The sequence below is a fragment of the Cucumis sativus genome, chromosome 2 (assembly GCF_000004075.3).
Source record: "Cucumis sativus cultivar 9930 chromosome 2, Cucumber_9930_V3, whole genome shotgun sequence".
NCBI lineage: Eukaryota > Viridiplantae > Streptophyta > Magnoliopsida > Cucurbitales > Cucurbitaceae > Cucumis > Cucumis sativus.
In genome coordinates, this window is record NC_026656.2 from 11,070,517 (window position 1) to 11,097,811 (window position 27,295).

General features: G+C 32.3%; 3 protein-coding genes across 4 annotated transcripts; 1 reads left to right on the forward strand and 2 right to left on the reverse strand.

Moving 5' to 3' along the window:
- Window positions 1-250: 250 nt before the first annotated feature.
- On the reverse strand, window positions 251-2,881 carry LOC101203161 (neurogenic locus notch homolog protein 1). The gene is made up of 6 exons (XM_004145341.3): window positions 2,487-2,881; window positions 2,203-2,376; window positions 1,417-1,497; window positions 1,193-1,318; window positions 1,020-1,112; window positions 251-613 (listed from the first exon to the last, which is right to left on the reverse strand). The coding sequence occupies exons 1-6, from the start codon at window positions 2,623-2,625 to the stop codon at window positions 522-524; spliced, it is 705 nt and encodes a 234-aa protein (XP_004145389.1). The 5' UTR covers window positions 2,626-2,881; the 3' UTR covers window positions 251-521.
- A 4,725-nt stretch (window positions 2,882-7,606) lies between these two features.
- Window positions 7,607-10,323, forward strand: LOC101212161 (protein IQ-DOMAIN 14). 2 transcript variants are annotated; one of them, XM_031881572.1, is made up of 4 exons: window positions 7,607-8,583; window positions 8,667-8,873; window positions 9,036-9,644; window positions 10,016-10,323. In XM_031881572.1, exons 1-4 carry the CDS (start codon window positions 8,077-8,079, stop codon window positions 10,037-10,039), a joined length of 1,347 nt encoding a protein of 448 aa, XP_031737432.1. In that variant the 5' UTR covers window positions 7,607-8,076; the 3' UTR covers window positions 10,040-10,323. The 2 variants fall into 2 exon arrangements, with proteins under 2 accessions (XP_031737432.1, XP_011649173.1); XM_011650871.2 differs by having other exon boundaries at window positions 7,717-8,583; window positions 8,667-8,903.
- Window positions 10,324-17,642: 7,319 nt separating this feature from the next.
- On the reverse strand, window positions 17,643-21,919 carry LOC101202929 (stress-induced-phosphoprotein 1). Its single transcript, XM_004145340.3, has 8 exons — window positions 21,519-21,919; window positions 20,560-20,653; window positions 20,425-20,475; window positions 20,136-20,309; window positions 19,732-19,911; window positions 19,391-19,510; window positions 18,659-18,792; window positions 17,643-18,148 (listed from the first exon to the last, which is right to left on the reverse strand). The coding sequence occupies exons 1-8, from the start codon at window positions 21,683-21,685 to the stop codon at window positions 18,073-18,075; spliced, it is 996 nt and encodes a 331-aa protein (XP_004145388.1). The 5' UTR covers window positions 21,686-21,919; the 3' UTR covers window positions 17,643-18,072.
- Between the last annotated feature and the right edge of the window lie 5,376 nt (window positions 21,920-27,295).

Here is a 27,295-nt window from a genome sequence, read left to right on the forward strand (position 1 = left end):
ATGGTAAGAAAATTTGAAAAGGTAGAATTAGATTTTTGTGTAAAATGATAACTATTCAGGCAAAAGAATAATAAAGTTAAGACAGTCGTGTTAATTAAACATATTTATTTAGGTTATAGGTGTATAAACTCCATATTTGTATAATTACTTAATCTTCTAAAGTTGTCTAAATTTTGATTTCTTTTATTTAATTGGTTTGGGAGTCATAATTGATCATTTTGATATCTTTTAAGTGATAGTTCGGAATTCATCATATAAGAGAGTAATGTTTATAAATTTAATTTTAAGAAACTAAGACATGATCCTACGAGTTCTTTCTATATATCATCATTCCGAAGGGATTAACTAAATACCAAAAAAAATATGCCTTCTATGTCCTGTGTAAGCATGTCTGTGAGAATTTAACATATATACAATGCCCATAATCGCACAACAACTCAAATGGGAAACTTATTCTATAGCCAAAGCCATAAATAGAGGCCATACACATAATCAACCACACCGGCATCACACATGTCGGTCTATATGATCAGAAGAAGCAGTGTAGCGACGTACATTACCACCGAGCTAATCGTTGAGAGGGAGCCTTGTTTGAGAAATAATCCGCTAGCAGCTGTAGATCAAGATAGTTTGTAAGAATGTACAGCACCATATTTTCCATCAGTAAGAAAGAAACAGATGATAACAACTAGTTAATTCCTAAAGTATCACACATTGGCAAAGCTCGTATTCGTTCGGATGGAAAAGCTAGTAATTAGTTAGGTAGTTTGTTGTGCATGTTGTATATGGTTTATCGGGGTGAAGAAGATAGATAATTGATTCAGATGGTTTAGCTCTTGAGTGATCTTAAGAAAGGGACAGGTCAAATTCCTCAAATTACTTAGTCTATGTTTTTCTTGTAATTCATTGTGGTTTTGTTCTTGTGCCTATCAGTTTTTAGTTCGGTTTTTTACGTGGTTAAATCGACAGAGAAAATAGAAGTTTTAACCAGTAAAGGGTTGGTCGTTGAACTGACTAACCATTGTTGTTATTTGTAGTTGAAGTAGAAGTTGTAGAAGCAGGTGAGTTTGTTACTGGAATTCCCAGTTCCTTGCAATCCATTCCTATAGAGCCTTCAAATAGAATACCAAACCCAAATCAGAATAAGCAATCTGCAACATTAAAATCCTAAAAACTGATGATGTGAGCTTACAATCTTTGTAGCATGGAAAGGCAGTGATGTTGAGAAGATTATAGTAACCCTCCAAACAATTACATTTGTATGTCAACGGTGACGTCTTGTTGCACAAACCGCCTCCACAGTCGACCCAACTACAAGCTATCAGCCAACAAGAAAGACGTTGAAAGCCAAGTAAATAAAATTTCACATTCACCAAAAATAGAACAGCATATATAGGCAATAGAATTGGTCATTACGATCAAGTATCGTTTCGTTAGTTCTTGGTTTGGTCTGCACACCCGGTGGAGGTGCCGAAGAGCACGAGTGAGTCAAGTTACCTGATATCAACAGTAAAAATCCAACACCCATCAGCATCATTCAAAGCAGTGAAATGTTTAAACTCTTAATCCCATCAGATCTATAAACATAATACAAAATCAAGACCCTTAGAACCCTCAAATTAAACACTTTGAAGATATAAATATCCAATTTAATCATCTCTATTGCTGATTCATTATACCTCATCTAAGTTAAATTCAACAAGTTCTTAACTTGTTTTCCATGGTGTATCACCTCCACAATTTTCCATGTTTTTATCAAGCTTTCGACTTTCGAAGACATCTTTCCTCTTAGCTACAACCTTATCTTTAAGCATTGGTTGTACTCATAGTGTAACATATGCTTGAGCTTTGTTGAAACTGGTTCATTTCAAAATTTTAGTTACAATGAACAGATGTGTTGGTGTTGCACTTAACAAAAAAAACTTATTCAACCGTCCCGTTATACCAACATTGAATTGAGAAGTTTAATATTAGAATTCAAATGTAAAGTATGGATACAAAATCTAAATCTGCTTACAACCATCTGTGCAATAATCATTTGGTAAATACAATCTTAAAACAAAAACAAGTCCTACTTGGCAGAATTAAACAGCAAAGATCAGCAGCAAGCTGATGTAATAAGTAATAACAACTGTAACTAAAAAACACAGCTATCTTTTCACGCTAAAGCTTCATAGTATGAAGGAAAATAAGAAATCTTACATTTGGGTATGATGCAGGGGAGAAATTTGAAGTGATTACTATCATCATCAGTATCATCATCATCAAAAAGAGTTTGTTTCCATCCAGAATCACAATCACATTCAAACGAGAAGCTCCCATTTCCAGAAGTTTTACAAGTTCCCTTCCCACAGTTCACTTCTTTGCAAACATTTTCTGCCATTATCAACTCAAATCAAGACAAAATTCAAAAAAGAAAAAACACAACCAACCCATTTCAGTAAAAGCCACAAAATCCAAAAAAAAAAAAAAGGTTAAAAACCAACCAAAAATGGGGGAGAGAAGAGGAGACAATAGGTCATTTAAATCATCAGCCTTAGCAGATTGAAAGACGAGTAGCAGAGGAAGAGCAAGCACAATGGAAGCCATAACTCTCCAACGATCACAAAACAGAGAAATGGCCATGTGGATGTTTGAAAAATCTTCGTGATATAGACAAAACCCTACGCAATTGGGGGGTTTCAGAGGACGGCGAAAGTAGTTGGAAGTTGAGAGCTTTTGCTTTTCTTCATCAGATTTAAGCCACAAAACGCTGTGGGTTTACTCTAATCTTAATCTTGATTAGACTTTTAAGAGAGTAAAGTTCAACGTTCATTAAATTCTTTGGTGAACCCCAAGAATGGAAGTCCATGATGTTTCATAAATGAACTACCTTTACCGATTTTTCCATAGAAATGGACCGTTCCCACTTAATCTTTATCCAGAAATATCTATTTCTAATTAAGTTCTATGAGATGTCAATGACTTTAAGCTCAAAACTCAAACTCACAAAGTAATTAGAACGACACTACACTTATGTAATGAAAACCATTTTGAAAAAGAAAAAGAAAAAACTCTACTTTGTAATGAAGTCAACAAAACATTTGTTATCATTAAGTTATCCCATCCCAACGGTCTGATTGAATTCCCAATATGGGTTTGATGAAACTCTGAAAAAGAAGAAGAAGATGGAGAAAAGTTTGGGTTTTTACTAAATGGGCCTCTCGATCGATCGATTTAGCTTTGTCATTCTTCTGGGAAGCCTCTACTTCTCTCAAGATTATAGGATTAAATTAATTGGCATGTTTGATGTTTCTATTGATATTTTGAGATATGTGAATTCATATTCATCATTGTATTAAAGAAAAATTAACCCAGCATAAAAAGAATCAAAAATAATAATAATAATAATAATAAACCTCTCTAATAAAATGTTTATTTACTTGTTTAAACTTTTTGTTTTATAATTTTCCAAAAATCTACATTTTATCAATTTTCTCATCAAAAGATTTATAAAATTAAGACTTCCGTACCAACGTTGATATTTTAAACATTGTTCAGGATATACATATTAGTGGAGGTAAGAACTTTAGTTTTAATTTTAAATCATAAGTTAGTGAAATAGTTTCTTTTTCCACGTCTTTTCTCTATTTGAATCTTAGTGATTTTACTTTTTCAATAGCTCTTTTTTTTTTTGTTCAAACGAGGTGTACTAAAGATTTGAACCTTCGACTTAAATGTCAAATATTCTTCAAATTTCATAAATAATTTCAAATTGTTGCAGAGGTACAAATTCTTTTGAATTTCATACCAAAACTGTGATATAAATTGAATTGGACACATTGTTTCTATATATATATATTTATAATATTATCTAATATATAAAATACTTATACAAAGGGAAGTTAAATGTTAAATTAAAAATTGAGGATAAAGTATGAGAAACAAAAAGAAAGCCTAAATGTGGTAGGGTGTAAAATGTGGTAGGGTGTAAACTTGAATGATTAGTTCACAAGTTTTGTTTTTCAGTTCTAAAGTTAAGATGTGGTTGATTAATTTAGCATGATTTTATGTTTGAAATTGACAAATTGGGATATGTCATATCACACACACACTTGGTTTTAATGTATTTGGTAAAAATCCAAAAAAAGTGATATTTATGTTAACTTAAGGAATAAGGTATATGGTTATTGGGTTTATATATATATATATCATATATGTATGAATTGATATGAATAATTTACAAAATTCATTAAAAGAATTTACCATTTTACAAAGCCGACATGATCCTTAAGCATTGGTACATTGTAAATATGTGTTTGCTAATTGCCAAAAGAAGTAGCCGACAACTCTTCTCTTCCCTTTTACATCTCAACATTCATCTTTTCCAAACTTTCATTTCTTCTTTTCTTTTTTCATATGCTACTAATAAAACTCCATTTCTAAAATAATCCAACCTTTCATTTTTACCTAAATGTTATACACTGTGGATTGAATCGAGATCCTTTACTTGACTATTTTTAGATTGACAAATTGAATGCAAAAAAAGTATTACAAAACCAACAATTAAACAATACAAAAATGTACAAAGATCAAAACATATACTTGGTTCACTAATACTGTGTTAACTACGTCCACGGAGTAAAGGAAAAACAATTTATTGATGAGAATATTTCAAAATACAAAATGGTGTCACTGCCTATGTATTTTTCAATTTGAAGATTATTAATTTATTGAAAAATTGTCAAAAATAGCAAAATTGATAAAATATCTACAACATATAGAAAATTTTCATAATCTATTAGTAATAAATATTAATAAACACTAATATGTTTCTATTAATAATATTGATAGAAAGTGATAGAAGTCTATCAATTTTTATCATTGATAAAATCTAAAATTTTAGGGTTGTAAATATTTTGATTTGTTTTTTTTATTTTTAAAAATATCCCTAATTCATTTTGTATTATTGTTTATTTTTTTAATTCATATTTTAAAATTAATTTATGAAAATACTACTAATTTTCATCTAAAAAGTAACGATAGTTTTGCAATTTTCAAAACTTATTCATCCAAAGACTAACAATAAAAATATTTTTAAAACGTTGAAAAAGTTGAAAGTATTTACTTTGGAAACAAAATACAAACTTCAAGGACAATGTATGTGTGTATATATATATAAGTTTAGACTAAAAGAAATGTGGTATCATTTTTTTGTAATTAGAAAATATTATTAAAATGTAGAGGTTAGAGACACGTGAATTGAATATTAATAACGTCATAAATATATATATATATATGATGTGATGTTATTTATTATATTTAATTTAAAAGAAAAGACCCAATTGAATGAACTTTAGAGAATGTTGAAAGGTAAGAATAAAATAATCCCAACCCCTGCGATCATGAGAGAGAGAGAGGAAAGAAATAAGAATTGAGACAAAATGGAGAAAAGGAATCAAATTAAGGATATATATGAACAATTTAACATTCTTCAACCAACAAATCTTTCTTTCACATGCAAATATAATCTTTGCATTATGGACCCCATGAACATGAACTCAATGCTCCATTTCAACTACCAATAGCCTCATTTTTTTTAATCCTCCTTTATGTTCAAATCAGATACAATTCCATCCAATGTTTTCAAATGCCAACAATCATAAATTTGTTTTCTAACACGTATGATAGAACCAACCTTCAACATCATTCTCACTCCTCCAATTCTTAAGTTAGAAATTTGACTGTCGTTCTCAAAACTTTTGTGATCTATTTACAAACGTTCTAAAATTATTAGTTCACTTTGTTAATTTTATTGAGTCCAAATATAACTCAATTTTCTTCCAAGAACTATTTGTGTCAATAGATTAACTCCATCTAAAACTTGAGATAATTAGTGAGTGTAGTTCGAAAAAATATTCAAATGTGATTGTTAATGGAGTTGAAGTGACCAAATTTTGAGGTAACAATTGATGCTAATGGCTCTTGTTTACTATTCTATTTAAGATGTCTTTTAAGGTTTATTTTTTAGATCTAACTATCGGAATGAACCTACTTCAAGTCGGATTGGCCACGAAACCTAGAATGGGATTCAACCTATTCCCTCCTCCTCTTTCGGTAGGTGAAGCTTTTTCAACTTTTTCTCTTATTCTTATTAAGAGAATATTCCAACATCATTCTCAATCACCAAACTTGTTCAATAATCTCCTTAGATTTGCATCATAATCTCCTCCATCACTCATGGGCCTTCAATCATGCCTTAAATGTATATATATTTGATTTCATCATATCTTTAATTACCATATTTAACCTCATGTGAAATGCATGTGTATAAACACAAATATTGTATCAAGCTAAGGATTAATCAAGCAAAAAATTCATTCTCAATATTTATAAGACAACAAACCTCGCTCTCTTATCTCCTGCCATTTTTTTGATATTAACTACATATTGTCTTAGGTCTAAGTACTATGTAGATGTGCTTTCGATTTTATTTGAAATTTTTTTTACTTTGTATATCCTATATATATATATATGTTCTTTACTTTTTGATAATATATTTGAAATTATTTAAAACTTAACTTAAAATATGTGTATATGTTTCTAAAGCCTCCCTAAGCTGAAACTTTGAATCACATGTTCAACATAATGATAAAAATGCAAACAAACAAACTATTTGCATGAACTAATATGAGATGGGGTAAATAAAAAAAGAAGTAAAGGTCCTAAAAACTAGAGATTAAGGTGAAGAACCAATGAGAAATGTGATATGGAAGAGGAAAAGTGAATAAAGAAGTACAAAGTGAATGAAATGGAGAAAGAAGAAGAGAAGAGAGGATGGAATTTGAGTGGTGGAGTTGAATTTAGGGTTTAGATTGGAAAGAAGTGAAGAATAAGATAAGAATATGATAGAGAGAAATGGGTAAGGGGAAATGGAGACAAAATCTAAAACAGTGTTTCCAAGAATAAAAACACTTCAACAATTGAACAACCCATGTGAGTGACAGAATAAAAATAAATCAAATCTTAAACTTATAAATTATAAATTATTAAAAAAAAGAAATTAAATAAAGTACTTTAATGTATGATGGCCATGGGTACCATTTTCTGCCACATCACATTGTTCCATTTTCTACCAAACACTTTGACTCCCTCTCCCTCTCCCTCTCTTTCAAGCTTGCTTCTTCAGAGGTCTTTGTATTTTAATGTCCTTTGCTTTGTTTAGGGATCTATGGCATACAACAAACCCTGAACTGCACGTGCATGTACTCCCATTGCTATACCCAAAATGGACCCCCACACATTTCTCCCTCTTTTTTCTTTTTTCATTTCTCTACATCTTCCTCCAATAACCAAGTCTCAAGGTTTTGCTTCTATTCGTATCTTTTTCTTTTTTGTCATCTTTGCAGGGGTCTCACTTTATGATTTTTACCCCCAATCTATACACACCCTCTTACTCCACAACCCTCTTTCATCTAATCTGCACCTCCATTTTCATTACCTAGAAAATTCAAGAGATTTGATTAAGTTGATGAAATTGTGTTTTCATGGGGATTTTCTCGAGATATAAATGGTTGGAATAAGAACGGAAAATATTGATTTTGTGAATCCCAATCTCTCAAATTGGATCCGAAAAAGACAACTCTCACATGCTTAATGTTCGATTTTTCACATTCTTTAACTTATGCTTCTTGCTTTTAGTTTTACCCCTTTTTTCCATGTGGTCAAATTGTACAACCCACAACACAAATTCATGCATCAACTCTCCAATTGATGTTAATAAGTACAATTTGAAAAAGTTTTATTAGGTTCATTTATATACTCAGAGAACCCTTCTTGTGCAATTTTCATCCATGAAGCTTTGCTTCTCTCTTTCTTTCCCCTCAAACATACACCAACCCATGTCATCCCACTGTAAAAAACAGAAGTTGAAGGAAGCTAAAGAGACAATGAAATGATAATATAATATAAGGTTGTTTGGCAGAGTTATGGGGGAAAACAGAGTTTTTCTTCTTATTAAGGAGCTGTTCTTCATTTCAAGAGAGGACTATAAATGGTATTTGCTTCTATAATGCTTGAGATTACTTGAGGGAGGAAATGGGTAAGACAAGCAAATGGCTGAGGAATTTTCTGACAGGGAAGAAGGACAAAGAAAAGGAAAAATGCCCAAGTAATCAGAATTTTTCTGAGTATCCAGCCACCCCGATATCGATCCGACACAATCCTAAAGAGAAAAAACGATGGAGTTTCAGAAGATCTTCAGCTGCAGCCGCCGTGGCAGTGTTGCCAAGAGACTCATTCCCATTTCCTCTTGAGATGGTGAGCACAACAATGCCTGTTGCTGCAATGGATGTAGAATCTGAGGAGCATAAGAAGCAAAGCTTAGCCATGGCAACAGCAAAAGCTGCAATGGATGTGGATTATGAAGAGAAAAAGCAAGCAGTGGCCATGGTAGTGGCAAAAGCTGCTGCTGCTGATGCTGCTATGGCTGCTGCACAGGCAGCAGCTGCAGCAATCCGGCTAACTGAAGTGGCCTATGTGAAAGCTACTGCATTTGAGGAGGCTGCAGCCATCAAGATTCAATCAACATTCCGGTCTTATTTGGTAAACTCTCCTTCTTTTATTGTTTTAGATATGAAAATTGTGTTACCATTTTACCAATCTCTTTGGTGATGATCATGCTGTAGGCAAGAAAAGCACTCAGGGCGTTGAGAGGTTTAGTGAAGTTGCAAGCACTGGCTAGGGGTCATCTTGTTAGAAAACAGGCCAAAGCTACACTCCGGTGTATGCAAGCGTTGATCACAGCCCAGGCTCGAGCACGTGCACAACGGATCAAGATGATTGAAGCGACAAATAATCTTTCGTATCAACGACAACCATTCCTCGCTGAATCAGTTAATGATCACTTTGGTTATGCCAATCATGTAAATATCTTTTTATTCTGCCTAATCTTTCCCTATTTTAGATATTTACATTTGAAGCTTAACTAAGAAGTTGCTTAAAACATCAGTAAAGTAGGAACATCAATAGATCAAATTCCAATGTTGTGATTGTAGGCTGCTGAGGAAAATGTCAAGATTGTGGAGATGGATCGTGTAGAATACAAACGAGGCTCTAAGAACAGGACAAGCTATGAACATGTCTTTGCCACAAATCATGTCTCACAAGTACCATCAGCTAAAACCGACATCGACGCACGAGGTTGCAGCGGCCATTTCGAGGACTATTCCATCTGCACTGTACAAAGCAGTCCTCAAGATTATTTGGCCAAGTCTAAACCTGACCTCTCAGAAAGTGGTCCTATTGGTTTCTCCACGCCAGAATGTATGCAATCTATGTCCTTTGAATATCCAATGTTCCCAAGTTACATGGCCAATACCAAATCTTCAAGAGCGAAAGCTCGGTCACAAAGTGCACCAAAGACAAGACCTGAATCATTTGAGAGGCAGCCAAGCAGAAGGAAGGCCTCAACTGAAGGAAAAAGCATCCCCAAGGCCGTGCAAATACAGCGATCGGCTTCTCTCGTGGGTTGTGCTGCTCAAGACTTGCAGTATCCATTGTTGATGAGGCTTGACAAGTCCACAAGTTCTCTCAATAACAGTGAATGTGGCTCCACAAGTACAGTGCTCACAAATACCAACTACAGATCTCTTGTTACATGTGAAGTAAGTATCCAACTTCCTTGAAATCCAAACTATTGAATGCTCATTATGATGATCAACTCCCAATGGGTTGTTTTGTTTGGATTGTTTTTATTGGAATGCCTTGAATCTATTATATGACGCTTCAATTGACGAAGTACGGGATCTGACATGTGTTATATTTAGATGTGTTATACAAAACCCTCTAACTCTAGATGCACCATTGATTTAATCTGAATCAATCTCTCTAATTATAAATTGTTCTTCCAATTTGCTCGTAGAAATACACGGTTAGTGAATCACGTAAATTTACGTGTCAACTCTATTTTGCTTTAAGTTATTTTTGTCTATTTTTTATTATTGATTCTTAACCGTTTTGTTTTCTATGACTGCAGGGCTATGGAAACAGGTCCCAATAAAGAAGTTCTACAGCAGCTAAATAGTATAAGGAAATGTTAGGAAACACTTTCTATGATCCTCGATAACTTATTCATGTTATTGTAAAGAAACTTAAGCAATATGAGTTATGTCCTTCACATTTTGTAGTTCAAATTACTTCATGTTTAGATTAATGTTTAAAGAAATGGGGAGTCTGCCATTACCAGTAATCACTCTATTATTGCAAGTTTAGAATCCAATGACAAAGAAATGAAAAAATATTTGTAAGAACAGTTGTGGAAAATTACAACTTTTATTTTTTTAAGTCTAAAATGTTGTGCTTGTCAATTTCATCTAAAAGACTTGCAAAGACTTTCTAGTTGGTATTTTGAAAATTTGCTTATAAAATTAGTTTCAACACCTTGTGGATCCGGACATCATCATCTTTTTGCATCCGTTTTTTTCCATTCATATAAAAAAATATTAAAACGCTTCAAGAAAAAGAAAAAAAACAAATTTGATAGATGATAATTCAACAATTTGATGAGATATCACAGAGGGGTTAGCTAAGTATGGAATGTTGAAGCCCATTTGTTTTCAAAATTGAACCGGTCTAAGGAGAAAACAAAATAAAGTTCGTCATTCAAAGCAATTGGTAATATTTTTAGTAAATAGCAATAATCATAGTTGTTTTATTATAATTTCCTTTGATGAAGGAAACTTGTACCATTGCTAATTAAAATAAAGAAACCCTTACTAACAACCGAAATTGTAATGGGTAACCTATTTGTCATAAAATATTAAGTATATGACAGACTTTTTAACAATTTGCCTATATAGCAAATCTTTAATTATTCTTTAAAATATTCCCAAATTACCCTCAGTTTAAAATGGGCGTGATTTTCTCCTTCTCCATCTTCACCGTCATTACTCCACGATTTTCTCTCTTCTCCATATTCTTCGGTATTTTCTGCCTTCTCCATCTTCATTGTTGTTTCTCCATCTTCTTCGTGATTTTCTCCTAAAGATCACCTTCTTCATTGTGCGCCAACAATTAGTAGCTCTCAATGTCCAACAATTTTACAACGATTTTTCGTTAAATCATTTGGTATGTAATTAAATTTGTTTTCTTTAAAGATTTTACATTGATCTTTGTTTTCTTTAAAGATTTTATCAATACTTCAGTGTAATAGTAGGATGATAATTGTTTTCTTTTATTTTACAGTAATTTGGAATTATGATTAAGCTTCCAATAATAGTGTTTCATAGTGGACAGTGAGATGATACAAATAAATACTTGAATTACAAGACTATTGGTGTATTGGTTGATGAGACAATCTGTTTTGAAAATTTAGTGAGCTTGATATTAAGGGAAGTTCGATTGGATGCATCTCCTTCTTCAATACAATTGTCAATCTTATTGGATTATGGCATCACTCATATTCAAATTGTGGTTGAAATTCATGAAGATAAAGGTGTTGCTTGGTTTATAAGTTTAGTTAAAGGGCAAATTACAAGACATCCATTAGTTGTCCATGCTTCTCATGTCTCTATGGATTTAGAATGGTCATCTAGTGTTGTTAACAGTGGGACGAATAATTTGCCTTCTCTGCTACCTTCTTCTTCAATTGATGATGATTTCAAATACTTACAGATATTCATGTTAGTAGGCTGTCTTCTACATCCAATTTGAAAGAAAATGATATGTTTGCTAGCAAGGAACTACTATCAAAGTCATTTTACTACATTGCTATAAAGAACAATTTTGAGTTCAGGACTGTGAGATCAAATTATAAATCTATTGAGTTTAAGTGCTCCCAAGATAATTGTTCATGGTATGTCTGTGCATCTCGTTACAAGGGTGGGGAATTATGGCGACTAAGAAAGTATATTGCTAATCATGATTGCTCCATGAATGTTATTCAAACTACTCATAGACAAGCATCTTCATCATTGATTAGTGATTGTATGATAAAAGACTTTAGTTCTTTTGACCGTTCGACTCCAAATGATATTATGATTCACATGGGCACTAACTTGGTGTAAATGTTAGCTACTATAAAGCGTGGAGGGCCAAGGAACTTGTCATGAATTCTTTGAATGGTGAAGCAAAAGAACCTTATGCATTGATTCCCAACTTTTTTACAAAACTAAAAGAAATTAACCCAGGTATGTTTTTATTCTTACAATATATATCATCAATCAAGATTTTAATGATATAGTCTATCACTGATAAGATCTATCACTTATAGATATCGTCTCATTGATAGTTAATGAGCAGATGACATGGTGGTTTACTATAGGATCTATCAGTGATAGATCGTATCAGTGATAGTGAATGAGTATATCATCAAACTGACGATATGGTGGTTTACTTTAGATTCTATCGATGATAACACGTATCAGTGATAGTCCTTATTCAATGATAGACCATATTAGTTACATAGTTCTGGTGATGTTCTAATTACTATAAAGTATCAGTGATAAACTACATCAGTGACAGATATATAGTAAAAGAACATGTTATGGTGGAACTCTTTTGACGGCTTCAACAATTGATGGTAATAATAAAAATTTTCCATTGGCCTTCAATATTGTAGATTCCAAAAATGATGAATCCTGGAGATGGTTTTTTGAGAATATAAAGAAAAGTTTAGGGGATCGGGAAGGTTTAGTTGTAATATCTGATCGACATTTAAGTATTCCGAAAAGTGTTCATAACGTTTGTCCAAATGCTGAATATTGCTTTTGTTTGCAACACCTTCTAAAAAGTTTGAAGTTGATGTATAAGAACCCTATAATTGATAAGCTCTTTTTTAGATGTGGAAAAACATATACTGTTGTTGATTTTGAGACTAATATGAAATGGATGGAGTCTATGTATCCTAATATACGAGACTATCTTAGTAAGGTTGGTTTCGAAAAGTGGGCTCGAGTATATTGTACAAAGAAAAGATATCAAATGATGATTACAAACATTTCAGAAAGCTTAAATTCAGTTCTAAAAGAATCTAGAGATTTTCCTGTTGCAACATTACTCGATTCTATCAGGCAAATGCTTCAAAATTGGTTTTATGATCAAAGAAAAGTTGCATGTTGTATGAGAACTACTTTAACTAGTTGGGCTGAGGGAGAATTACGTATACAACATCAAAACTCAAGAAGCTTCACAGTAAGTTTTTGTGTTTTAATGTTTATTTACTTAGTGAGTAATATAACAAAACCTATCAATGATAGACTTTATCATCGATAGATTCTTATTATGCATCAGTGATAGATTCTATCAATGATAGACCATATATGTGTTGACTAAGTTTGTTCTTTTTTTCTTTTCAGGTTAATGCTATTAATGATGTTGAATTTCAAGTGATTGATGGAAGAAAACAATTTATGGTACATTTAAATTGCAAATCATGTACCTGTCGCGTTTGGAATCTTGATGAAATTCCATGTGCTCATGCACTTGCTGTTCTTCGTGGACGCAATATGAATACTTACTCTTTTGTTTCCAATTATTTTTTGTCAAGCACTTTGGTTTTAGCTTATACTGGATTAGTTCGTCCAGTTGGGAACCATTCTAATTGGAAATCTATTGGGGGTGACATGAACATATTTCCTCCAGTTTTCAAGCGTCGAGTTAGACGACCATGAAAACAAAAAATATTATCAATTGGTGAGAAGAAAAGTCAACCAAAATGCAGTCATTGTCGTCGTGCTGGTCACAATCGTAGAAATTGCAAATTTCCACAATTTTTACAATGACATGACATTATGTTTTTTATAATACTCTTTTAGCTTGAGCATAGATAACATTATTATTTTTTAAGTAGTCAATAATAATCTACCTTTTGTAAAGTACTAATACATATAAAAATCGATCTCTAATAGTTTCTACAAGTGTTAGAGACCATAAAATGCACCAATTAGTTGAACCTGTGATAAAAACCATTATTGTCTAGTCTATTGTCAATAGTTTCTATCAGTGATAGAAACCATAAAATGCACCAATTAGTTCAACCTGTGATAAAAACCATTCTTTTGTAGTCTATCACCAATAGTTTCTGTCACGGATAGAAACCATAAAATGCACCAATTAGTTCAACATGTGATAAAAACTATTATTGGGTAGTCTATCGTCAATAGTTTCTATCAGTGATAGAAACCATAAAATGCTCCAACTAGTTCAACCTATGATAAAAACCATTCTTTTGTAGTCTATCGCCAATAGTTCAACCTGTGATTCATGTCAAATACTAATCCCGATGCAAACAGAGACAAAGTAACTTGTAATCCAACATTTCTATCATTTAATATAGTAAGGTCAAACTACATATGAAGATGTAAAGGCATTGTAGAGTCTATCATTGACAAAGAACCATAATTCCTAATGTACTACAATGTCAATGTGAACTATCACAAAAAACCACAAAATTAATGCACTAGCTACAATATCCATACTCATAATTGAGAGATTTTCAAATCAAAACTAGGGGCAAAATCCCTTATTCTAGGAGTCTGTCTTGTTGCTTTTGGAGATTCTTTCTTCTTATCTTTTGGATTCTTTTGATCTTTTTCTTTCTTTTGATCTTTCAGATTCTCCAACACTTTCTTTGACGGTTTAGGTTGTCTCTTCGATCTAGCATTTTCAATGTTCTTCACTATTTGCATAGTTTTCGTTTTTGCCTTTTCTTGAACAACCTGAAAAAAATAATTGAATTAGAATTTATATATAGACACATTGAGTCTATCATAAAACAACAATTGTGATTATTATAATACCTTCACTTTCTTTGATATGTCATGCACCATTTTTGACTTATTTTCACAATGATTATCATCATCTTCCTCAATTTCGTCGTTATCTACAGTCTTTTGTAGAAATTAATATTAGTATTGCAATGAAAAAATTACAGAAACTGTTAATATTCAATCAAAGAAAAAACAGTCTATCACTGATACAGATCTATCATTGATAGACTTTTCACTCACAAACATACTCTAGTAATAGTCTTGGAAAAAAATAAAAGTAAAAGAACTAGAAGCTTTAATAGTGTTACCTCTTTGTCTTTTGCGCAAGAAGTTGCATAAGCAACTGCTTGATCAATGTTAGTATCAATATCAGCATCTATCATTTCTAGACTCGTTGATGGAGGATGATTCTTTTCCAAGGACTCTTCAGATTGTTTTTCACTTTCACATTTGTGTGGAAGTTTTTTATTCACAACTTCTGTTAGGGAAAGTAACAAATGAACGATCTCCTCTTGTCCTTTTTTCAGGTGGTCTAAATCTTCTTTGTGCTGTTTTTTTAAATCTTCAATATCTTCATGTAAAGAAGATATTCTTTCTACAATATTTTTATCATTTACAACATATGCTTCTTCAACCAATCTATGGTTTTCTAACTCCACAAAATATCGAAAGTACTCAGATGACATTTCTTCTTTAGATGCAACAATGGGGACCACAGATAGCTAGAAAAAATATTCAATCAGTATTAAAAAAAAAAAAAAAAACTTATGCACATATATTTGTAAAGAGCAGTCTATCATTGATATGGATCTATCATTGATATGGATCTATCACTGATACGAATCTATCACTGATAGATCAATATCAGTGATATTGGTGACAAAAAGAAAACAAATTAAAAGCTTACATTTTTTTCCAGAAACATGTTGGCTTCAAGATCTTGCCAATCTACTTGTACACTGGATTCCCAATTTAATATTCTGGGGCAGCCTTTTCCTATTCTCGTCACATATTCGTTAGCAAGTTGAGGAAGTATTTCATATGTCCAATAAGCAAGAACTATAGGGAAGCCTTGTAGAAAGGCACATGATTTAGATTCTAATTCTGAGTTTTTCGACTTCCTTTTGGATTTTACAGCATTTTGAATGAATTGCTTTGTCAAACTATAGCACAACTTTGCCCAAGGATAACTCCTAAACTTCTCTTTATCATCCAACATTTTTACATGTTTCAAATTCAAAATATTGTGATTTTGTCTAGGAATCAAAACATTGTATAGGAAGTAAAGATTGGCTAATTTTTGCTAATTCTTGTTCATCACCACAGGTTTTACAGTGATAGTTAAAAGAAGTATTCAATTCTTGTCTACTAATAGAAGTATTGTTTCTAAAAAACAATTGTTTAACCATCGACTCATTTTCTTCTGTTGTATCCAAAACATCCTCAATAGGGTATTCACCACAATTTAACCCTGTAATCAAACAAAAATCTTGCAAACCAAATCCCACAGTTTTACCTTCAATGTTGAAAGGAATAGCATTGTTGTCTGTTGAGACACATTGTCTTCTAATCAATTGTGCTAAAAGTTGTAAAGGTATTTTGATCATTTTCATATTTAGTAAGTGGAATGAACTTATTAGACATAAAATAAGTTTTGACATCTAATAAGATATTAAATTTATAAATTTTTAAAATGTTGAATAGTGGAATGAACCTGTTAGATAAAATATGAAATTTCATAGACAGATTAAATACAAAAGCAAAGCTTATAATATTTCTTCAAGTCCAATAACGGATAAGAATTTATTAAACAAATGAAAGTTAAAAAAGCCATTAAATTCTTTATAAAGTTCACTTCAGATGATCTCATCCAATAAGAAATTATTATTAATTCGGTATGTTTTTTTACGTATGATGTAATTATATATACATATATTTATTTTACATCTTATTTGTTTTCGGAACATCAATTGTTTAAATGAATTTTCAACAATTGATTTTCCAATAATTAAAAATAACTTTTAAATTATTATTAATAAAAAAAGTCTTAAGCTAAAAGTACGAGTATTAGACTAAGAGCAAGAGAAAATAGAAAATTCAATCTACCTCTACAACAAAAGCTACAAAACAAATTCCAATTAGAAGAGATCAAGCTAAACAAAACCATATCCGAAAAAATCTAATTACAAAGCAAGATGCAAAATCCTCTCATAAGGAACTAAATATTTAAACTAAAAACTTTCAAGAAGATGCAACCAATTGCCTCGAAACCAACTAACCAAATAAATCCTTAATCCAAAAAAGTTCAAAGAAGTCTTCCACTATTCAACATTAGCATAGAGGATTTACTTGTGAAGTTGGTCTTTCACTGAGGAAAATACATTAAATTGCTGAAGAATCAAATTAGAATAATTCCACAACTCACAACTATTGATTTTAAATGACTTAGTATTTCGAAAGATTGAGGACATGAAAAAAAACAAACAGTGACTTTGCAGATCCCAGCTCTTCCTCGAAATTGATTTCTAGAGGCTCAAAACGATTTTTAACACATTGGAAAGCAATATTTCATTATATAACTTCAGATTGAGTTATTAATCTTAATTCAATATATTAAAATATTTGAATAAAGTCTTTACGTATCAAAGTTTTACATCTTTTTAGAATATAATTTTCAACCCAACCACGAAGGTCGTTTTTTTTAGAGTATAATTTTCAACCCAACCACGAAGGTCGTTTTGTATTAAGGGTTCTTAAGATTGATTAAATTTACAAACCGAAGCATAGAGTTTGATCTTCATGCTTTTGTTGATCAATGAGATGATGATGCAGTTCAGAGAGAACGGCCATTGACAAACTGCAAACAATGCTCTAAAGAAACATAATCACACCATGTATAATAAATGGGCAAGGACAATTTATCTAAAGCAAACAAAAAACAGAGATCCATTCCATTTTACAAACTACAAGACCAAAAAAAGATGTCTTTCTTGAGATGTAAGTTTAACACAAAACCTGATGAAATCTAAGAAAAGCTCAAAGGACTAAAGCACTCAGCAACACTACAAAACAAGAAAGAAATCGTACAACAAAGAATCTCCATGGTCTGAAAAAACCAAATCATGTCTCAATTTTCAAACTACCCAGAGATTCAATATGTATGTGTAGCCATGTTATGAATGTGAAATACTTGCAAACATTTTGAAAACGGCCTTCTAAACTTGGAGTAATGGAAGATGTACGGAGCTTTGTCGATAGCGTGCTCTTCAGAAAAAAAGTTACGATGGTATGAAAAGTTCAAACCTATTTCTGGCTACTATTGGATCTAAGTGCTTAGCAGCTTTTCTTTAAATATGCGCGGTAGTAATTCATGGGCAGCAATATCCAGAACCTCAGGATCCCTAAAAATGATCAAAGTCAGAAAGTACAAAAGTAAGACATGGATATCGATGACCAAAGGATACAGATCTCAACTTTAATAGAACGTTGATATTTAGTTCATGCATAAGAGAGTTCAACAATGTCAAAGAAATTTGAATCGAATCCTGAAAGTAATGTTCAAAACTTAGCGTTCATATATAGTCTAAGGATGAGAAAAATTTTACATTCCATTTGGAAAATTGTAATATGAATGATAGAATTATTATGAAAGTAAAAATGAATGTGATATTACTTGAAACTAAAAACACCTAAAGAATGGTTGAGAATTCATCTCTAACATTTCAATTATTTGTAGATGCCTGCTAGGGTGTGCGATATTCTAAATCTACATTTGATGTGAATTTCATGCTTGCTGGATGATTCTGTTCCTTAATGGCAGTTTTGCGTAGAATAATTGCAATTATATGCCAGATAAAACACTAAAATGCAACAGGAGACAGAAAGAGAGACAGAAAGAGAGAGAAAGAGACCGGCACAATGGTCGTCCCAGTTCACTAGAACTAGGAACAAACCATAGCTTTCTTAAGGAAGGGGTTTCGAGCTGCACAAAGAAACCATCATGCTGCCCATGCTTCCATTTTCTTGAACCTTGACCCTTCCAGACCTGCAAACAATACTTACTGTTGAGATTTTTTTTTTTTCAATCAAAGGTTGATTAAATAGAGGGAGTGAGAGGGGGTGAAAATGGACAAGAGTATAGTTGGTCTGGACTTGAGTGAGCTCAAGAGGGGAGAGTTTTTATCTTTCAGTATTTTGGATTCTATCACTAAACAGTAAACACTGTTACTCGGGAGTCTTCTGGTTTGAACTAGAAATATAGCCTCTACCATGGAGTAATGGAGTGATATGCAAGATCATAGATAAGATACGGTAACATAGGCCGATAGATTATCAGCATAACACCATAAAAAGAACAGGAAGAGAAAAAGAGTTTCAAATGTCAGAAAAGAATACACCAAAGATTTCTCGATGAAAATAGTAAGTATATTTGTTCAATTAATTAATCTCGCACAATGACACAAAATAAATGGTGGCAGAGTTGTTATTTGTGAAATATAAGCTGATTCTGTGGCCTAATTAACCAAGTAAACTAAGTGATTAATTAGAATATAGTTTAACATGACAACGGAAAAATAAAGTTTTATGGATATACCATATGATGGCAAATGTAGAAAGTTAGGAACAAAGGCATTCAACCTCACCTGTGGGTAAGATATCAAGCTTTTGGGAGTTACTAAGCATGCTGCTCGGGAGACTGAATCCTCAGCATATTTCCTCAAAAATTGAAAACAGTCACTGTGCGTGTGGGGTGATTCAAATGCCTACATAGCACAAACGACAGGAGTAGTTGGTATAGAATGGTTACAGTATTTCTCCTAGTAACCAAATAGACAATTTAGAATTAATATTAGAGTTTTGAGGACAAATGGCTTTAAAAGAGAACTCTTTCATTAACTTAATTTAATCAAAGCAATAAATAGAACAAAAAGGAATACGTGCAACTATTAATGGAATGAACAAGCAAATAGTAGACAGCTAACACCTTATCAATGTTTACGACTGGAGCATATTTTTCAGTGTCCGTCTTTTCGTTATCGAGAAGATAGTACACTTTAGCATCCACATTAGACGTTTCATGCCAGGATCTAACAGCAGCCTCCATAGTCTCAACAAGAAAAGAAAATATGTCTTTCCAGCATTCTTCTGAGCCATATTTTTCAGACTGCAATAGAAAGAGAGTGATTCTAATGAAAACTTCAGGATGGAAACAAAACAGCTAGTTTCAGTGGCCAGTGGCCATCCTTGAAAGAAAAGGAATATCCCTCATTTGTCAGCAAATTCACCCCTAAAAACATGGAAATGTGAAAATTTGACAGCTTCATAACCTAGCAGATATTTGCAGAATATACTTTGAAAATGAGCATCAGTTACATGGGTGCAGCTCACCAGTTCAGATTTCAGCTTATCCAAGTGTTTCGTCATATCTATATTTGATCTCTTTTTCTCCACTTCTTGTGCCCTCTTTTTATCTTTCACCAATTGTGAAACCCTTTTAATCTTTCTTGAGACTTCTGCACTTTGTGGATTATACTGCAAGGCTGTTTGAAATGCAGACAAAGCCTACACATGAAACTTAGAACTATTAGAAGAATCCCACAGTAATTAGCAAATATCATATATAGTCATCAAGAGGACCGTTGCTACAAAAGAAGCAGGAAGGAAGCATGTGACATACATCATCATATTTTTCCATGGCTTCCAATATGCATCCCTTTCTGAAATATCCCTGTGGCACATCAAAAGCCCAAAGTTCAACAACAGGAGCCAGAAAGGATCTGGCTCAAACAATACATGGAAAGGAATTTGTTACCTTTTCCCACTGTGGGCTCAATTTAATTGTCATCTCAGCATCTGCAAGTGCTTTGTTAAGCTTAACTAGATGAAGAAATGCAGCAGCACGGTTGCTGAGAAACCAAAAGTACATCAGCACAATTTATAATTCCTACAAGCACATGTTATAGTAGAAGTATGATAATTTCAAAACTATCCGTTGTCTGATCATCACAACATCAAGTTTTAGGTTCTAAACAAAATTTTCCTAACATTCTGTACTCCCCGCTAATGATCGAGATTGAGTAAATAACAAATGTAAACACCAGAAATTTTTTTGAATTAGTTGGAAGCAAGTTAAAATTTTCATTTTGGTAGTGAGCCAGCCTAATGGTCAATGGTAGAATGTGTTAAAGTGGGACCGAAATGGCAGTGCAATTGAGAGAGCGAAAGAAACTTCAATCCTTCCTCAATTTTCTTTGTAAGATCACTATAATTCCCACAGGTTATGAGTTGCACACTCATGGACAGTAGTTTGGCAACATAAGCCAGCATCCACCGTTCAATCTGAATTCTTTATTTTCCCAATCTCTTCATTTCACATCCATGACTGTCCAAGTAAACTTGCATACACTTAAATTATTCTCCCATGACGCAATCACCTAACCTCTAACCTTAAATCTTAGGCATGTGGCTACCATGATTTGTACCCTTGCTTAAAACCTTTTACTTTTACATTGGCCCTCATAGAGCACTAGGACAACCCATTATGGTATTTGTACTGAATAGTCTAATCTTGTCAATTAGATACTTGGAGATCAACATTTGAGTTTTAAATTTAGATAACAACCTCAGATCAGAAGAAACATTGCATTCACATTCAATCCTAGTAGTCAGAATGAACTGAAGAGTGCCAAAACAAAACCCCACATCAGAATAATATCCTGATTAATTATGCAAACTGTATCAAGCAAGCACAAAAAGAAAAGAGGAATATACCTATAAAGAGCGTGATTTGACGGGTCTAGTTTAATAGCTTGGGTGTAAAGTGCAGCAGCTTTGAGATAGTTCCCGGCTTTAAAAAACTCATTGCCCTTGTCTTTAAGCGACGGTTCCGGCACTCCCCCACTGTTACCGGTAGCTGATCCTGTCTCTGCTTCCGCCATTGTTACTCAGTGTTCAAATTTGCGTGCACTGAAATTGGTGGCGCAAACAGAAACTACACAAAAAGAAAGGGAAATCAGTCCACCGGAAGGGCAGAATCCTCCGGTCGTCGTTTCCTTTCTTAACAATCCGAAATTCCAAGTCTTTTTGTTTCGTGAACTGCAGAAAGGGTAGAAACTAATGCGGAATGCTCCCAGATGAATAAAGGTGGGAGTTCGCAATTCTACTTTCTTTTTTTCTTTTTTTTTCGTTTTTATATATTTCAAACGCTTTAACTTTAACCCAAGAAAAAAAAATACACACTTAAATATCCATTTCTTAATCTTACGAAAATTTAGAGAAACTTCTCTCAAATTTGATGAAGATTGGTGAATATTTTGATGGTTAGTTTACAAGACTTTGTAACTTATCATTTTGAAACATCATTTATATAAAGTGAATCAACATTAACCTTTAGATCTATATTGTAAAATAAAATACATGTGTAAATGTATGCGGTTGCATTAGTAGAAATTTAAAATAATAAAAAATAACTACAATAATATCAAATATTTGAAATTAATTACAAAATTAAATGGCATAAAATATTTATATATAAAATAAATGTAAATTGTTTATTAAAATAGAGTGAATATAGAAATGAAAGAGAAATTAACGTAGATAACCAAATCTTAAAAGTATTTGGCAAAATAACAATGTGGAGTTTTTTGTTTTGGTGTATTTGTAAACAAGTGGGTTTTTTTTTTATATATATGAAACTTGGAAGACCACAAAATGCAAAATAATTGCTAACATGACACAATAATAGTAATGGAAGAAATCATAACACAAAACATAACACAACAACTTGAGAAAAAATAAGATGAATATTAGAGAACTCAAATTAATTAAGTTTGAGGTAAAATCATGTGAAAACTCAATCAAAAATAATTTAATGGAAATAAGAGATTTCTTGAAAACCAACATTTTGTATGGTAAAATAGACTTTAATTCCCTTAACCTATCATACCTAATTGAAAAAACAAATCTAAATTTCAAAATTTTCACCGTGTGTAATGGATATGGATGTTCTAGTTTATTGTATTTGTATATATATGTAATATATTTGTACATTTTACCATTTTCAATGTTTGAAAATTATTTTATTATGTACCTCGTATACACTACCATTGTATTATAATTTTAGCCCAAGTGAGAGTTTATTGGATTTTATGTCATAAAACTCGTAGATAGTAAATGTAATATGTTGGTTGTTATTAATAAAGTGTTATTATTGTAAATTCAATCAAGTGTTGTTGATTATTAGTTTTATTTTAGTAACCTAAATCAAACTAACTAACATCATCATAAGCTGTTTGAAGAGTCTTAAATTGTGACATACAAATATCAATGTTCGAGATACAACTTAAAGGGTCTATCGTATAGGATATGGTTGTGTACCTTATCATGGTAACACTATGAGTACAACTCACTTTGTATTCGATACAAATGCAATGATCCAACGTGTTCATGTAGGTGACATGCGAGTGAGAGTATCCTGTACAATGCATTTACATAAAACCAGACCACGGAATAGTGACCACTATATGTAACTTTGTTAACTAGTTATGTTTTTATTTCATTAAGATGACCTAAGTTACTTAGTCTTAATCTTTAATATATGTTCATGAGGGATTGTCTTTTGATTTGTACTTGTGAGAATGACCAGATCATCGACTCAATAAACTTATCATTTTGAGAACAAGATCGAACGGATAGCTGGAAAAATATTCACATAAGATGGAATTCACTTATTCTCGACTTTAGGGTAAGTATATGAGTGTTCCATTAAATTGTGTCTCTAATACTTGAAAAAATGATCATATCCTCTCTATGGCACCAGATAAGTTTATGTTTATTAGTTGAACCATAAACAAGTTGTGAGTATTTAGTGGAGTGTACACACAACTAACGAATATTGATTATTGTGGTTAATGAATTTAGCCAAATAATCTCAAATTGTTGTAGCTTTTTATCTGTAAGTTCATTACGTCACATTTCTAGCTCATTAAAGATAATGAGGTTAATATAAATTGATTGTAATTACTAATTTGAAATGTTCAAATTTACTTTAACAATTAATACATTGTATTGTGATATAATATAATATAAAGTTCATATTTTAAACTTTATTATATAAATTTAATTTTGGATATGATTCAAAAATTAATTTATGATAGAATAAAATATTTGAATGAGTTTAAATATTAATTTAATTAATATTAAAAATGAGAGAAATTTAATGCATACATGTTACACTAAAACTATAAGTGAGAGAAGTTTATAGATTAATATTAGATTCACGTTAAAACTGTTAGTTAAAATTTAACGTGCATATGACATACATTAAAACTTTAGGTTACTTATATTTAATTTATAAATTAATTGATAAAAATTAGTTTATTTACGGGAGAGTTTATTTGATTTAAATGAAATGTGATATAATATAAATATTTTAATATTAACGTGGATGTTGGTTGGGAGCTTCTAATTTGGGTCCATGAGGCACGTTATTGAACACGATGCTTATTTTTGTAATTCACCTCACGCTAATTCTTGTTAGTAAAGTTTGTGTTATATAAAAGCGATAATTCTTGAGTTTTAAAGTGATTTGATCTTCAACGTATTTATATTTTTTAGGATCGTGTTTGATTTTAAGGAAATAAGCAATTTATCTTCACTAAAACTGTGGAATTACGATGCTTACTTTTAGATTACAATAATAATAATATAAAAAAATAGATAAATAAATTTATTAAATACTACATTGAACGAAACATGCGCCTTTCTTTGCAATCCAAATGTTAACTCGAATCTTCATCTCATTCGACTCTACAACAAAAGTGGACTTGGATGACATAAGGACGTACCAAATTGACATTGGAGATAGAAAAATGTAAAGTGTTTTTGGAAGGTGAAGTAAATTTTTTTCGTATTTTAAAAGATTATGATAGTTTAAAAACATAGTGTATCCAACCTTTATTAAAGTTCATTAAATAATTATTAAAACAATTAATTATAATGTAATAAAATATTATGAAACTTTAATAAGAAGATGAGAAAGTAAAGCATGTACATTTTTGGTGCAAGATCTTTCTTATTGTTGTTATTGTCATTCTACAAAGAGTCGTTCTTAGATAAGTTCCAATCAACATCATTCTACATCATTTTATGAAAGCCGAATTTATAGTTAGTTAAACAGGACAACCTAAATAATTACATTTTAAAATGAGTAGATTATATTACATTAATTAAATTCAAATAATTTAATAGAAAACGGTAAAAACTGACCAATATAATAAATATTTATAAAATATAGAAAAAAAATTAGATAACTGTGATAATAACAACTTGAAGTCGATTATGTTCTCACCGTCGAACCACTAATCGATACTCTAGCACCACCAATCGATCCTCCAGCACCTTCTAATCCAGTATCATCCACAGGATCCCTTGTCGTCACTACTGACCAGGGAAACAAATCATCTGCAATTGATCCCGAGAAGAACAAGAAAGACAACAAAACTGTTCGTGGGTACTTGTTGAACCATCTGACAGATCCCATGTTTGACTTATTTGTAATCCAAAAATCTGCCAAGGACATCTGGTGCACTCTGGAGTCTCGCTATGGTGGAGACGACACTGGGAGGAAGAAGTACGTTGTGGGAAAATGGCTGCAGTTTCCAATGATAGATGATAAGCCAGTTGTGGAACAGATACATGAGTATGAAAACGTTGTGGCCAATGTCCTATCTGAAGGTATGAAGATGTGTGAGATACTTCAAGCTAATGTTTTACCGGAAAATTTTTCTCCCTTCTAAAGCGACTACCAAAATCACTTGAAGCACAAGAAGAAAGATCTGATAAGCTACATGCATACAGAAGAGACCAACCGATTAAAGGATAAGTTAGCTTTCAAAAATTTAAATTTTGTTAATGCTAATCTAGTTGAGTCTTTTTTTGTAAACAAAGACAGATAAAACATGATAAAAAGCAGGATGGGAGAACCCCATAAAAGATGCAGTTCAAGGCCCTTGGAGAAAAAATCAAGAAAAAGAGACTCATCTGCTATGTCTGCGGAAAGAAGGGACACAAATCCTACCAGTGCAATCAGAGAAAGGGAAAATCAAACAACCAAAGACCAGCACCTCAAGTCAACCTTGTTAAATCAGATGATGAAGTCATAGCTGCAGTAGTGGAAGTAAACCTTGAAAACAAGACCGAATGGATTTTGGATACTGGAGCATCAAGACACTTTTGTACCAACATAGATATTTTCCATGATTACGACGACACTGCTGATGGAGAACACGTGTTCATGGGAAACTCAGCCACCACAGGAGTAATCGGGAAAGGGAAGGTTATTTTAAAATTAACCTCTGGAAAAACTTTATCCTTAAGCAATGTTTTATATGTCCATTCCCTACGTAGGAACCTAGTGTTTGAGAGTCTGTTGAATCGGGTGGGTCTTAAAATTATACTAGAAGGTGACAAAGTGATCCTCACCAAAAAGGAGAGTTTGTCGGTAAGGGGTATCTGTCTAATGGGCTTTTTGTACTCAATACTGCCTTTACGAATGCAAATGTTTCTAGTTCTGTCTACATAACTGAATTTATTGATCTATGGCATGGTAGACTAGGACATGCGAACTTTGCATCAATTAGGAAGCTTAAGAATTTAAAGCTAATTAATGCATGTGAATCACATGAAAATGGTAAATGTCCTGTATGGGTAGAAAGTAAGTGCGTTAAGAAATCTTACAAACCTGTTTTGACAAGAAGTACTGAGTTATTATAGTTAATTCACTCAGATCTAGCTGATTTTAGAAGCACCCCTAGTAGAGGGGGAAAGAACTAGTATGTATCTTTTGTTGATGACTTCTCTAGATATACTAAGATTTACTTGATAAAAACAAAAGATGAAGCTAGTAGCATGTTTATGAAATTTAAGGCAGAGTCTGAAAATCAACTAGGCAAAAGAATAAAAAGATTAAGATCAGATAGAGGTGGTGAGTATTCTGATAGAACTCTAAAGAATATTGTGAATCAAATGGAATTATTCATGAATTTACTGCTTCTTACTCACCACAACAAAATGGTATAGTAGAACGTAAAAATAGAACTCTTAAGGAAATGATGAATGCTATGTTATTAAGCTCTGGTCTATCTGACAATATGTGGGGGGAAGCCGTGTTGTCTGCTTATTTTGTTCTTAACAGGGTTCCCCACAGAAAACTGGACAAAACCCCCATACGAACTCTGGAAAGGATATGGTCCAAATCTCAGCTACCTGAAAGTGTGAGGTTGCTTGGCTAAGGTACCATTTTCTACACTGAAGAAATCCACGGTAAGGTCTAAAACATTTGACGGTATATTTATCGGTTATGCTCAAAATAGTGCTGCATATAGGTTTATGTGTTTGAATGATAAAAGCATAAATGAATCTAGGGATGCAGAATTCTGTGAGCATGTACTACCTTTAAAGAAATCTCTGTCTGTTTCTTGTCAATAAAAAAATATGCATGATCTAAATAATCCCCAAGATGTTAGTGATACACCTGAGGTATATACTTC